Here is a 14,083-nt window from a genome sequence, read left to right as displayed (position 1 = left end):
GCTGGCTCTCCCTTGCCCACCTTTTCTACTCTTGTCTGAGTAGAGTCCCAACTCCAGACGTAAGTCACGGGGGCACATGGAGGGTCACCGCTGTCCACCTCCCGGGCTGCGGGAGTCTGGGGCAGGTGCTCTGGTGGGGGCTCGAGTCCACGGAAGACACTGCATGGAGAGACGACGGCGTGAGGGCCCAGGGCAGACAGCGTGCAGGCACGATCTCTTGGCTTCCCTGTTCTGTCTGCGTTAGTGAGGACCTCCGGTGCCACGTTCAGTACGAGCAGTGAAAAGGGGACATCCCTGCGTTACTCGGGCGCGTAGAGGAAAAGCGTGTAGTTTCTCACAGTTCATTAGCTGTAGGTTTTCCTAGACATTCTTTATCCAACTGGCAACATTTTCCTCCACTCTTCATTTGCTGAGAGTTTTCATCATAAATGGATATTGCTGCTGCTGCTGCTGCTAAGTCGCTTCAGTCGTGTCCGACTCTGCGACCCCATTGACGGGTCAAATGCTTTTTCTGTTCCTTTGGGTTTATCGTGTGATTTTTCTCGTTTAGCTTGTTTGGCATGATGGGTTACATGGATATTTGAATGTTGAACCAGCCTTGCACACCTGGAATGAGTCCCACCTGGTCATGGTGGATAATTTCTCTTATACACTGTTAGATTTGACTTACTAATTTTTTGGTAGATTAGATTTAGTTGGATTTGACTTGCTAATTTTGCCGAGGACTTTTGTGTCTGTGTTCATCAGCCGTGTTGATGTGTAGTTTTCGTTTCTTGTGATGGTATCTGGTTTTGATACGCGGGTAATGCTGGCCTCATAGAGTAAGTTAGGAAGCATCCCCTCCACTTCTATTTTCCGGAAGAAACTGTAGAGAATTGGTGCGTCTTCTCCCTCAGTGCTCTGTAGAACTCACCAGTGCCACCGTCTGCGCCTGGTGCCTTCTGTTTTGGAAAGTTATTACTTAATGATTTAATTTCTTAAATAGATACTGGCCTATTCACAGAGGGTCCACGAGCATCCTGTTCTGGAGCAGGTGGTGGCCTCTACCATTTTTCTCACTCTGTGAGAGCCTCCACACGTTCGGGGCGTAGCTGTGGGCGGGGGTGGCGGCCAGCCTCCTGTGGTCATCGTCTGGGACACGCGCTTCACCGAGAGCTGGGACCTGTCTGAGAACTGGCATCACTGTGCACTTTGCCAGGAAATGAAGCGCCGTCCTCCCTGCTTTGGGAATACCCGCGGGTTCCCAGCTGTGCTTGGCGGCGGCGGACAGACTGACTCCACCTTGGCTCTGCTTCCAGGCTCCATGGTCCCCTTTTCCATGCGGATCCTGCACGCGGAGCTTCAGCAGTACCTGGGGAACCCCCAGGAGTCCCTGGACCGGCTCCACAGGGTGAAGGCCGTCTGCAGCAAGGTAAGCCCCGCTACGGCCAGGCCGCCCCTGCCCGCCTGGTGGAGCGCTCACCCGCTGCCCGCCCTTACCCCCTGCCCGCCTGGTGGAGCGCGCACCCGCTGCCCGCCCTCACCCCCTGCCCGCCTGGTGGAGCGCGCACCCGCTGCCCGCCCTCACCCCCTGCCCGCCTGGTGGAGCGCGCACCCGCTGCCCGCCCTCACCCCCTGCCCGCCTGGTGGAGCGCTCACCCGCTGCCCGCCCTCACCCCCTGCCCGCCTGGTGGAGTGCTCACCCGCTGCCCGCCCTCACAGCGCCCTGTCCCCACCCCCAGCTCCGCGTGCCCCTCTGGGAAGGCAGGTGGCCTAGCTGCCTGTGGCCACGCTACTTGCTCTTCTTGCTGAAGCTGTTCTGGGGGCGCTGGGAGGGTTTTGGCAAAGCTCGAGGCCTACCCTTCTTCCTGGTGCTGTCAGTAAATGAAAAGCGGAAGCGTTTCCTCTCATATAAAATCACACCTGTGAATGTATGCCCGGGCTCCCGACCGCTCTCACATCCTGCGGAGGCCCCGAGCGCCTGTTCCATGTCTCACAGGTGCTGGAGCCGGATTTAAGGAGATAATGGCTGGAAATGTTGCAGAATGAAAGCAAGTTACACTCATGACGACTGCGTCATGACGACAGCTGCCATTCGTAGTCCTGGCTCCGCAGGCGTCCCGGGCAGCCGAGGCTCCGCAGGCGTCCCGGCTTGTTCTTGGTTGTAAAGCAACAGTTATGTGGCAGGCGTAGAGTGGCGTCAGCGGATCAGACTGCTCCACTGAGCGCTGGGGTGGAGATGTCTGGCTTGGGGTCTCCCCGGCTCTGGCCCCTTTCCCGCCCCCTGCCAGTTCGCCCAGGCGCAGTGCTCTTGGAAGGTAGGGGCTTTCAGAGCTGTGACTGTGAGCAGTTAGGAGCAGCAACGTTTGACAGATTGGCAAATGGGGTTATTTGTACCTGCTGAACTCCTCCAGTCCCCAGTTGCTCTTGGTGGATGCTTCTGGAGCTTTTGGGTGGTCCTCTGGGTTCCCAGCAGGAAGTGAGGGCTGGTTTACCTTGTCACTGAAGTTTCTCACTCTGAGCTGACTGGGAAGAGTATTGTTTCAAAGTATAACGGACACTGGGTGTGTCCACAGGCTGTGGTTGGAGGGACTTCGGAGCCAAGCAGACTCTTCCTAGCAGGATGACTAGCCCTTGGAAGCCTTGAGCGGCTTGTGTCAGGAGGAGGAATGTCCCCGGCCTCCTCCAGGCTGCCATGGGGTCAGATGATGGATGCGGACCGGCGCTTGGCTCCTGGGAGTGCTTAATGCTCCTTCAGTGGCCTGGGGAAGCTCCAAGAAGCCTCTGCTCACTTTGAAAAGCCTCTTTTCCAGAAGTCTAGAAGAGACTGGTAGGGCTGGGGGGGTCCCAGGATGCTCCAGGGGAATCTAAGCCCCTCTGTGGACTCAGTGGATCACTACTGAGTCATCAGGGCTGCGCCCAGGGGTCTGAGGACTGGACACTTCGTACATAAACCCCGTCCTTAGACCGTCCCCACCCGTCCCCGCCTGCAGCCCGGGAGAGGCTGACAGTTTTCTCCTGGACAGAACCTCCAAGCGCCTGCCTCCCGGGACCCTGGGCCTCCCTCCGCTGCTGTCCATGGTGCTGAGGGCGCCTGCCCCACCCAGGACAAGCTGTACCCTGGGCGGGGGCAAGGTGGTCAGTTCCGCACAGCCTCTCAGCTCTGGTCACGCCAGCCCCACCCGCAGGGTGGAGGACCGTCTCCCAGACCCACACTTTGTCCTGAGTCCTCCCGCCTCACCTCGAGGCAGCATCCTCACTTTTCACAGCCACTGTTACTTCAGTACTGCAGCTGCTTCGGGAACTGTGTGCTCTGGCCTGGAGCCGGGGTGGGGCTGACCTGCCCCCGAGCACCTCCCAGGCTGCGCACGCTGGGTGCAGCCCACCTGGGTGGTTCTGGGAGGCAGAGGCTCACGGCCTCCGACCCGCCCCATTGGTGCTCCTGGAGGGCCCGCGGGAGCCTGCACGGCCCTTGGGCTGGGAGAGCCAGGCCCCCGCTCCCCTTCCTCGGCGCCTCCAGCCCTCGCTTTGTCACTGTCCCCGATCAGTGGCCCATCAAGACTTCTGTTCCTGGTCAGGAGACGGCTGATGAGTAGCTGGAAAACGTGGCCTTGCTTGGACCAACTAGCTCATCTTTGCAGCCGTTACGCTTGTAAAACGCAGGTGTGTCCTGAGCAGTCACGGTAGGACAGGCCTTTGTGTTCATGGCAGGTCGTCCTCCTCCTGGTGTGAAGCGCAGACCCTTGAGGGCGAGGAGGTCCAGTGGCCCTTCCCGGGTACACGGACAAGACCAGGGAGAGCCTGGAGCAGCTGCTTTGCTGGCGGTGAGCTTCCCCTCTGGGGTGAGCCGCGGAGGGCGTTGCTGACGGCAGGGTGAGCCACGGAGCGAGGGTGTCTCCGCAAAGCACGTGCCTGAAGCCCGTCGTCACAGAACCGGGAGCTCTCCCCCAGACGCCTGTTGACACGTCTTTATTTTTCTCTCCAGCAGACAGTGTTCACTGTTAACAGTTTTGTTCTCCTCATTCTGCCCTCCATGAGAATCCGTCCTTTGCCCAGATCACCAGGGCAGCAACTTCCTTTCTTTCAGGGAAACAGTCACAAAAGAAGTGATTCAAGGACATTAGCCAAACAGTAAAACCGGTGTAAAGTGACAGATGCTCAGAGCTTAAGTGATAGATCAGTAAAGGCCGCACGCCTCAGGGGTCCTGGAGGAGCGAGACTGATGTTTTCACAGAAGTGAATGATCGTCCTCTTGTGTCCCATACCCGAAGCTTCCCAGACAGAGCAGGCGCGCGCTCCACACGTCCGGGCTCCCTGGGCGCTCTGCGGGCGTCGTCAACCCTAACCCTCAAGCCAGAGGGTCACCACTCTGTCTGCCGTCCACCCCGTGCATCCCGAGCAGCGACGCTCAATTCATGTCCCCGGGAGACCCTCCTCAGCAGAGAAACCAGCTGCTCCTTGAGCGTCTCAGCAGAGCGTCCAAAAGCAGACTCACTCCTGTTGTCCTTGCGTGTCCCGCAGATCCTGGCCAACCTGGAGCAGGGCCTGGCAGAGGACGGGACCACAAGCAGCATCGCGCAGGAGAACAGGCAAGGTCAGTGCCGCACGTGTCCACAGGCCGGCACAGGCCTGCTCTGGGTCTCAGCCTCTGTCCGTCTCGCTCACCTCTCCCACGCGCATCTCCTCGCTGCTTTCCTCCCAGAACGAGCATCCTTTCTAGGAGGTTCTTACCTCAGGGTTGCCCCTTGGTCCTGGCAGCAGGAGGAGGGTCCTCCTGGGGCCTGTTCTGCCCCGGCCTCTCCACCCTCCCACCCCACATCTCCTCCCCAGCCAGCCCTCGGAGCCTGGCGAGGCAGCTGGGTTAGGAACCGATGCTTCCACATAAGCGGGTGGGACACCCAGGCCTCGGGCAGGCAGGCTGCTGTCACCAGGGCTGCGGTGCTGACGCCCCTGTGTGACTGTCCACAGCCCTACAGCGGGGAGCCCCGCCCGTCCACAACCCGCCGGGGTGGCCCTGCTACACGACGGGCTCATCTCCTGGTCCAGTCAGGCTCTGTCCCCCTGAGGCTGGGCAGCCGTTGAGAGCACAGCCCAAGGAATGCGCCAAGCTGCACAGGAAGCCATGGCCTGGGCAGGGCCACAGACGTGGGGGCTCCATCCGTCTGTGGCTGGGCTGCTGGCCACGTCCCCGGGCACTCACCCCTCCTCTCTTGCAGCCTCCATGCAGCTGTGGCTGGGCTGCTGGCCACGTCCCCGGGCACTCACCCCTCCTCTTTTGCAGCCTCCGTGCAGCTGTGGCGGTCCCGCTTGGGCCGCGTGACCTGCTCCATGGCCAACTGCCTGCTGCTCATGAAGGTACCGTTTCCCGGAGGCGGGGGCCCTGGGCGCTCAGGGGGGAAGGGCCCCTGTGCGGCCTGCAAGCAGAGGGGCCAGGGGCATGCCTGGGGTCCACGTGCTTCAGTTTCTACTAAGTGGAATGTCCGCAGAGTGCAGCGCTGACGCTCGGTGCTGCAGCGGGTCTGAACGGGGCTCCTGAAGTCCTCGCGCTCCATGCTCCTCGGGGTCCCGGCCCCGTGCTCACCAAGGGGGTCCCCTCGCCCTGACTCTGCCTGCCATCCGCGCTCTCAGAACCCAGCACAGAACCGACACAGTGCTTCAGGAGTGCCTGTACTACAAATGAGGGTTAATGTGAAATTTTAGATAATTCTTGAGTATTCTTGAGTTAAAAGGAGTGAAGCATCTTGCTGTCATAGCCTCGGCACACTTGTGTGTCCAGCTGCCCCCTCGGGCAAGCCCATTTGGACAGCAGCGTGAGGCCATGGTGCCGAGCTAGCCTCGCGGGTGGGGGGCAGTGGGCTCTGGCATCAGTTCTGCCAGGTGACCTGACGGTCGCTTACCTTTTCAATGATGAGCTGTCTGTCCGTATGCCTCAGCCCTGAAAGTCCGCCTGGAATGCTCTCAGGCAGAGTGGCCTGAGTCACAGCTTGGATGTCCCCCAGCCCCTCGACGGGTCACCTGCCCTGCCCAGCCCTGCGCCCTGGCCACTCACGGCACCATCAGGCCGCGGCTGCCCGACCAGAGTAGATGGCGCGCTCCCTGGAGAGCTCAGTGCAGCTGAAGTCCCTGAAAGGGCGGCGAGTCCTCACCCAGCAGAGGACCGTCTCTGGGAACAGCCTCCGGCCAAGAGCAGCTCTGGGCCGGGCTCCGGGTCACGGGCAGCCGGGCTCCTGGGAGCACGCCTGAGCCCAGCGCTGCAGCCGCCCCGGGGCCCCCGTCCAGGTCTGAGGGGCCCGGGGCCACTGCACCCTGAGGAGAGGGCCCTCGCCCACTGCACACTCTCATGGACACGGGCACTTACATGCGTGGGGCACGGGCAGCGGGTGTGGCCGGCTCCCCGCAGGCACCGGGGGCCCAGTTCACTTGGATGAGCTTCACTCAAAGGTGCTAGGCTGGCGCGTCTGCGCCTGGTTTTCCTGTGGAACGTCCCCGGTCACCTAACACCCTAGTTAGCAAACTAGTGACTCCAGTCCTGGTCTGCGTGAAGATGGAGGCGAATAAAGAAAGAGAAGTACCTTGAGGGGTCTGACGGAGGCTCGGGAGAAAACTGCCGTGGAGGCCTGTGGTCTGCGCCTACACCCGTCAAGAGATAGCGAGCTGTTATCACGAGCCCCAAACAGTGTCCGTAGACTGGACAGGCCACCTGCCGTCCAAGCTCAGGCCCCGGGGGCTGATAAGCAGGAAAAAGTTGGTCCGGGTGAAATGCTAGTTGCTACTCAGCAGATGGAGGGAGCAAGACCCCAGGCCAAGTGCACAGCCAGACCCCCGGGAGAGGAGGGCTCTGGGGACCGCGGCCACGCCCAGACCCCAGAGCCGGGCCCGCTGGGCCATCTGCCCCGCTCCTGGCGGGTGCCGTGTCCCCTGCTCACGAGGTCTGTGCGTGCCGTGCACACAGAGCGGGATCTCCTGACTCTTGAGTGTTCCCGCAGGACTACGTGCTGGCCGTGGACGCGTACCGCGCGGTCGTCCAGTTCCACCCAGAGCAGGAGCCCCAGGTGCTGAGCTGCATCGGCCGCATCTTCCTGCAGGTGCGAGGGGCGGGCGCGGGGGCTGCACCTCAGCGCGTCCTATGGGTCTGAGAAAGCGAGGAAGGGTGTCAAGTCAGATGTCTGTTGCTGTCAGAAGGCGGGTTCTTTTTTGGTCCTGGTTTGACTACTGAGTATCAAGCCTCCAGCTTCGATGTGATGGGGAGGCCAGCTGCTGCACGTGAATGTACGTGGATTTCCATCAGGCAGCGCACAGGCAGGTGCCTGAGGCGTCGCCCTGTTGCTGTAGAAACGTGCTGATGCGAGGAGCCGGCCACCGTGGGCTCCTCTCCCGCCCCAGACCCCCCAGGGCCCCTCGCGCCCTCCTCCCTGGAAGGAGGGGAGAAGCAGGTGTGGGAGCGTCTTCAATTTCCACCACCGAAACACTCAGGGCGCAGCCTCCAAAACCCTGCGCTCCAGGGGAGGGCCCCAGCTCTTTGCAGCTGAGGCTGGTCTGGGTTTGTGTGTGCGTGTGCATGCGTACACGTGTGTGTGTGTGTGTGTGTGTGTGCGCGCGTGCGTGTGTGCCCACTATTCTCAGGAGCACTTGGTATCTGTTTTCTGTCTTCATAGAAGTGGCTTGCTTTTTCTCTCTCTGTTCTCAGATAATTCTAGAATTATCTGTTGCTGGAAGATATGAATAATTGACTCAAAGAGGCCTGAGCCACACTCCTGGGGCTTGTGGGACAATTTATTAACAGCTTTAGTGTTCCATGTGTGGGAGAGGTTTCTTCTCTGTTTCTGGGATCAATTTTGGCAGTTTAGAGTGCCAAAATACAGATCACATGTCTGCTCCGTGTGTTCACGTGTATTTGCTTGGAGTTCTGCAAAGTCGTCCTCTTTCATAATCACTTCAGTTTCTTTTTACCCGAGGGCGTTTCTCCTCTCTCATCTATAATTCTGTTTCACTTACACTTTCTTTTCCTTGACTAGTTCTTCCATTTATTATCTCATGTTTTTTCTTCAGATAACTAGTTTGGGTTTGTTTATTTGCTTACTAGATATATCACAGTACTTTTTATTATATTGCCTTTTTAATTGCCTTTTTATATATAACTTAATCACTCACTTTCTGACACGTGGACAGATGTTGACATCCTGCTCTGTCCTGAATGGCTTTTGCCTTTTGTTTTTTAATGAAAAATGACAGTTAGTAAGTGGTCACCAAAGTTTCACCCTGCCTGACACGTAAGTATGTCTTCAGTGTCCCCACCTGACATTGGGGAACTGTATGTGTGGATGTAGGTCTAACATCGTCACATGAATTGACTGCTTCATTTTGTCAAAGCAGATTGGAGACATAAAAACAGCTGAAAAGTACTTTCAAGACGTAGAGAAAGTAACCCAGAAATTGGATGGACTGCAGGGCAAAACCATGGTTTTGATGAACAGGTGTGTATTTCTTTTCTGTGTTCTCCAGCTTTGCTGAGCTGTACCTGCAGCAGAGTGCAGGTTTAAGGTGTGAACAATAACGACTTGACTTCCATACATTGGGACATTGGGAAGTGATGCCCACAAAATAGCGAACACTCATCATCCCATACAGATACAAAATTAAAGACAGGGCGCACTCTCTCAGCGTTCACACCTAACGGACAGCGGTGTTGATGTTCCCGGTGCTGTACGCTGCGCCCCGGGTACCTGTTCATACGGAGGTTTGTACCTGTGGACCACCTTCATCCAATTCCTGCCCTCCTTCCCCGGTGACCACAAATTGAATCTTTCTCTGTGAGTTAGTTTGGAGTGTCCTTGACCTGAAACACCATTCGTTCCTGTTACACAGCATAGTGACCTGATGTTTCTCTCTCTCACGAACTGCAGCACGGCTAGTCTAGTATGGTCTGTCCGCCCACAAAGATAGGGCGTTATTACGGACTGCATTCCCCGCGCCCTCCCGCGAGGTTCCGCTTCCTGGAGCTGTCCCCTCAGTGTCCCCTCCGCACACCCGCCTGCATCCCGACTTCCGAATCACCCCTCCCGTGTCGCTTATTTGCAGAGCTTTCCTTCACCTCGGTCAGAATAACTTCGCGGAAGCGCACAGGTTCTTCACAGAGATCCTGAGGGTGGACCCCTCGAATGCAGTGGTAAGACGCCCTGGGCAGAGGTGGTGCGTCCGCTGGCGTCGGGCACCCTCCAGGGCTGGGGGGCCTGGGCCGCCTGCACACGCCCACCCAGCCCTGCCCCCGCCCCCCAGGCCAACAACAACGCGGCCGTGTGCCTGCTGTACCTGGGCCGCCTCAAGGACTCGCTGCGGCAGCTGGAGGCCATGGCCCAGCGGGAGCCGCGGCAGCACCTGCACGAGAGCGTGCTCTTCAACCTGACCACCATGTATGAGCTGGAGTCGTCCCGCAGCCTGCAGAAGAAGCAGGCCCTGCTGGAGGCCGTGGCCAGCACGGAGGGCGACTGCTTCAACACGCAGTGCCTCAAGCTGGCCTAGCGCCCCCGCGCGCGCCCCCGGGCCTCCCGCCCGGCGTCTGCCCGCCGCCGCCTCCATCAGGCGGGCTGCAGATGCGGGGCGCGCACGCACGGGGCCGGGGGCGTCCCGGGGCCACTCCCAGCAGCCTCGGGGGAGAGCCGACCCGTAACACACGGTTCTCGCCCTGAGCCGGAGCGTTCTAGGGATTCATAGATGGGGAGGAGAGGGCCCGCTCCCCCCGCCCCAGAGCTGCAGCTGCACTTGGCTTCCCCGGGGCCTTTTCCAGCCTCTGCTGAGCCCCTCGGAGGAGTCTGGTGCCAGGGGAGCAAATCCGTTCTTCGTCCTGCACGTTTCCAGCACGCGGGCCTGCGTGTGCAGTGGGGCCAGGACAGGGGTCACTGTTCTCAGCCCTGGGGTCAGTGTCTGCTCTCGTGTTCACATGGTCACGCCTGCCTTTAAAGTGTCTAACGCACCTGGATTAAAGAACTCTGGCAGGGGCTCTTGAAGTTTCCCAGCTCTGCTAATACATCTTAAAACAGAGTTCACTTAAGATTCTGATATAAACATGTATTGCATAAAGCAGAGCCAAGCTCTATTTCTAGTCATTTCTGTGGTAAACACACAAATGCAGCATCTCCTGGGCAGACGGTCTCAACGCAGTCGTCGAAACAAATTAGTTACCCTGTGAAATAGGAGAGACAGGAGAGGCTGCCAGAACAACCGGGCCTATACCTCCAGAGAGAATGAGGGGCGCCTCCGGCTCAGGCAGGGAGGAGAACCCCACCCCCACCCCCACCCAAAGCATCTGCAGCCTCTGGACTAACACTTGGGATCTACCTGCTTTATACTCTGTTTTCCTTTAAGTTTCTAAATCAAATGCATCAAGTAGTGTTGGCCTGCCTCCCGGGACAGGGGGGAGGGTCCCAGCCCAAGGGAGACCCACACCCTGTGCCCCCCGGATCCCAGATCCAGGCCTCAACTGCACATCACACACCCAGGAAGCACCCCAAAAGCTGCTCTCCCGGAATCTCCCCAAACCCCAGCATGGCCGTCTGCAGAGATGGGCCTCCGAGGAGGTGTTCAGGTGGGATGGAGTCCCGAGGGTGGGCGCCCAGGGGCGCACAGGAGAGGACCCAGCGAGGAGCGAGGCCCAGGGACCACCCTGCAGCCCCGGCCCCAGGCCTCCAGCCCCCAAGCCATGACAGGTCAGCGTCTGTTGCTGAAGCTGTTGTCTGCGGGGCTTGTCACTCGAGCTGAGACAGCCACACCCCTGGGGGCCGCACTCCCCACCCCCCACCGCACCCCCCGCAGCTGTCAGGGAGCCTCGTGGGAACACATGCTCACACGTGTGTGAGCAGAAAAATGATGCAGCATTTCTGGAAAATAAACTGGCAACTGACTCAGAAGTTTTTATAATAGAGTGTTTTCATTCATCACCACATATTCCTGAGAAGCATTCATGAAAGACCATATCATTTAAAAAGTTAATGACCTGGAAAAGTCCTGAAAGGTGTGCTTACACGACGCGTATGTTGATAGAAAAGGCTGAAAACTGGTACTTGGTGTCCAACTACAGTCACAGGAAGGAGGGCTGAAACGCAGTTTTATTTTCCCTTTTACGACTGAGCTTATGTTTCTACATAATGTGTGTGTGTGTGTGATTTTTATAAGCAGTGGGAAAAGTCACCAAAACTGGTAAATGTTTTGCCTTTAAAAAATAGGCAGTGCTTTAAAGAAGGTGGTGAAAGTGTGCCATGCTCCATAGCTGAGGAGCGGCACACAGCGGTTACCGGGGAGACCCAAGCATGTGTGGGCGTGGGCATGCCCACGCCTCCAGGTGTCAAGGTTAGGATGCGTGTGCCCTGAAACACCATTCACGTTTAAAACGAAATAGATGCATTGCTGATTGCTAGTCTAATGGGAAAGATTAGCAATCTCTTCAAGAAACTTAGAGATACCAAGGGAACATTTCATGCAAAGATGGGCTCAATAAAGGACAGAAATGGTATGGACCTAACAGAAGCAGAAGATATTAAGAAGAGGTGGCAAGAATACACAGAAGAACTATATAAAAAAGATCTTCACGACCCAGATAATCACGATGGTGTGACCACTCACCTAGAGCCAGACATCCTGGAATGTGAAGTCAAGTGGGCCTTAGAAAGCATCACTATGAACAAAGCTAGTGGAGGTGATGGAATTCCAGTTGAGCTATTTCAAATCCTGAAAGATGATGCTGTGAAAGTGCTGCACTCAACATGCCAGCAAATTTGGAAAACTCAGCAGTGGCCACAGGACTGGAAAAGGTCAGTTTTCATTCCAATCCCAAAGAAAGGCAATGCCAAAGAATGCTCAAACTACTGCACAATTGCACTCATCTCATACACTAGCAAAGTAATGCTCAAAATTCTCCAAGCCAGGCTTCAACAGTATGCAAACCCAGAACTCCCAGATGTTCAAGCTGGATTTAGAAAAGGCAGAAGAACCAGAGATCAATTTGCCAATATCTGTTGGATCATCAAAAAAGCGAGAGAGTTCCAGAAAAACATCTGCTTCATTGACTACACTAAAGCCTTTGTGTGGATCACAACAAACTGTGGGAGATTGTTCAAGAGATAGGGATACCAGACCACCTGACCTGCCTCCTGAGAAATCTCTATGCAGATCAAGAAGCAATAGTCAGAACCGGACATGGAACAACAGACTGGTTCCAAATTAGGAAAGGAGTACATCAAGGCTGTATATTGTCACCCTGCTTATTTAACTTATATGCAGAGTACATCATGTAAAATGCCAGGGTGGATGAAGCACAAGCTGGAATCAAAATTGCTGGGAGAAATATCAATAAACTCAGATATGCAGATGACACCACCCTTATGGCAGAAAGTGAAGAGGACCTAAAGAGCCTGTTGATGAAAGGAGAGTGAAAAAGCTGGCTTAAAACTCAACATTCAGAAAACTAAGATCATGGCATCTGGTCCCATCACTTCATGGCAAACAGATGGGAAACAGTGGAAACAGTGACAGATTTTATTTTGGGGGGCTCCAATATCCCTGCAGTTGGTGACTACAGCCATGAAATTAAAAGACACTTGCTCCTCAGAAGAAAAGCTATGACCAACCTAGACAGCATGTTAAAAAGCAGAGACATTACTTTGCCAACAAAATATCCCATAGTCAAAGCTATGGTTTTTCCAGTAGTCATGTATGGATGTGAGAGTTGGACTATAGGGAAAGCTGATATCAAAGAATTTATGCTTTTGAACTGTCGTGTTGGAGGAGACTCTTGAGAGTCCCTTGGACTGCAAGGAGATCCAACCAGTCCATCCTAAAGGAATTCAATCCTGAATATTCATTGGAAGGACTGATGCTGAAGCTGAAGCTCCAATACTTAGGCCACCTGATGTGAAGAACTGACTCATTGGAAAAGACCCTGATGCTGGGAAAGATTGAGGGCAGGAGAAGGGGACGACAGAGGATGAGATGGTTGGATGGCGTCACCAACTCAATGGACAGGAGTTTGAGCAAGCTTCGGGAGTTGGTGATGGACAGGGAGGCCTGGCGTGCTGCAGTCCATGGGGTCGTAGAGTCAGACAGGACTGAGCAACTGAACAGCAACAAATACACTGTAGATACACGTGATTTTCTTCGTGGGTTTTTTTTGTTGTTTTTAATTTGTTTCCTGGCCGTGCTGGGCCTTCCTTGCCGCGTGCTCTTACTCTAGTTGCAGTTGCAGGGGCTTCTCGTGGTGGCCGCCTCTTTTTTTGCCCAGCATGGGCTCTAGGCTCACAGGTTTCAGTTGTGGCACGCGTGCTTAGCTGCCTTGCTGCGTGTGGAATCTTCCCTGAACAGAGACTGAAGCCTCATTGCCTGCATTGGCGGGCAGATTCTTAACCATTGGACCACCAGGGAAGTCGTCTGTAGGTAGATACACATTTGCAGAACTGGAGAAAAACACATGCAGGAGCCTCGTGGCTCAGAGTGACTGTCCCGGCGGCACAGGCACCAGGGGCTGTCTAAGGACAGGGGTGCCCTCTGCCACCCTGGCCTGGCATGGACAGCGAGGCCAGCGGTCCTGAGAGCATCAAGCAAAGAGGCTGCGGTCGGGGGGGAGGCCGGGGGCACCCGCTCACAGGCAGGGCTTCATGCCCAGCAAGGGTGGAGCAGGCCATCCCCTCCCCTCCCCGGGTAGGGGGCCTCTGTCCTTCCAGAGGAGGTAAGGGCAGGGGGCTCCTCACGTCCCCCTCCATCCCCAGCACGTCAGGGCGGCGCCCACCCCCCCCCACCTCCTCACCAGCAGGCAGACCCAGGCCGCCCCCAGGGCTAGGCCTGGGCCAGGCGGGAAGGACCCCCAGCCCGTGCCTGCATCCAGCCCAGCTTACTGGTGACCAAGCCTTCTCAGCTGGTCTCACGTGTGAGAGGAGACGGCCAATTCAGGCGTTGGGAATTATGTGCAAATGTGGCCCTACTTGAACCTCAGACAAGTCTGTTACCCACAACAGACGCATAAATAAAGCAGATAAAGTACATGCCAGCCTCCCCCCGTCCATGACCCCCTCCTAGAAAATGGATCCAACCTTTCCAGTTACTGATCACAGAGCATCTC

The 14,083-nt window shown here is 56.7% G+C and overlaps 1 protein-coding gene across 2 annotated transcripts in view; it reads left to right on the top strand.

Moving 5' to 3' along the window:
- Positions 1–10,883, top strand: part of TRAPPC12 (trafficking protein particle complex subunit 12) — a 36,748-nt gene extending 25,865 nt beyond the window's left edge. For both annotated transcript variants that reach the window (XM_055579529.1, XM_055579528.1), the window contains 7 exons: positions 1,299–1,411; positions 4,501–4,573; positions 5,261–5,334; positions 6,966–7,064; positions 8,353–8,453; positions 9,058–9,145; positions 9,256–10,883. In XM_055579529.1, coding sequence (XP_055435504.1) covers positions 1,299–1,411; positions 4,501–4,573; positions 5,261–5,334; positions 6,966–7,064; positions 8,353–8,453; positions 9,058–9,145; positions 9,256–9,498 — 791 coding nt within the window. In that variant the 3' untranslated portion in view covers positions 9,499–10,883. The remainder of the gene's footprint in view (positions 1–1,298; positions 1,412–4,500; positions 4,574–5,260; positions 5,335–6,965; positions 7,065–8,352; positions 8,454–9,057; positions 9,146–9,255) is intronic.
- Positions 10,884–14,083: the final 3,200 nt, after the last annotated feature.

This window comes from Bubalus kerabau, chromosome 4 (genome assembly GCF_029407905.1).
Source record: "Bubalus kerabau isolate K-KA32 ecotype Philippines breed swamp buffalo chromosome 4, PCC_UOA_SB_1v2, whole genome shotgun sequence".
Taxonomy (NCBI): Eukaryota; Metazoa; Chordata; class Mammalia; order Artiodactyla; family Bovidae; genus Bubalus; species Bubalus kerabau.
This window is presented reverse-complemented; position numbering and strand designations above follow the sequence as displayed.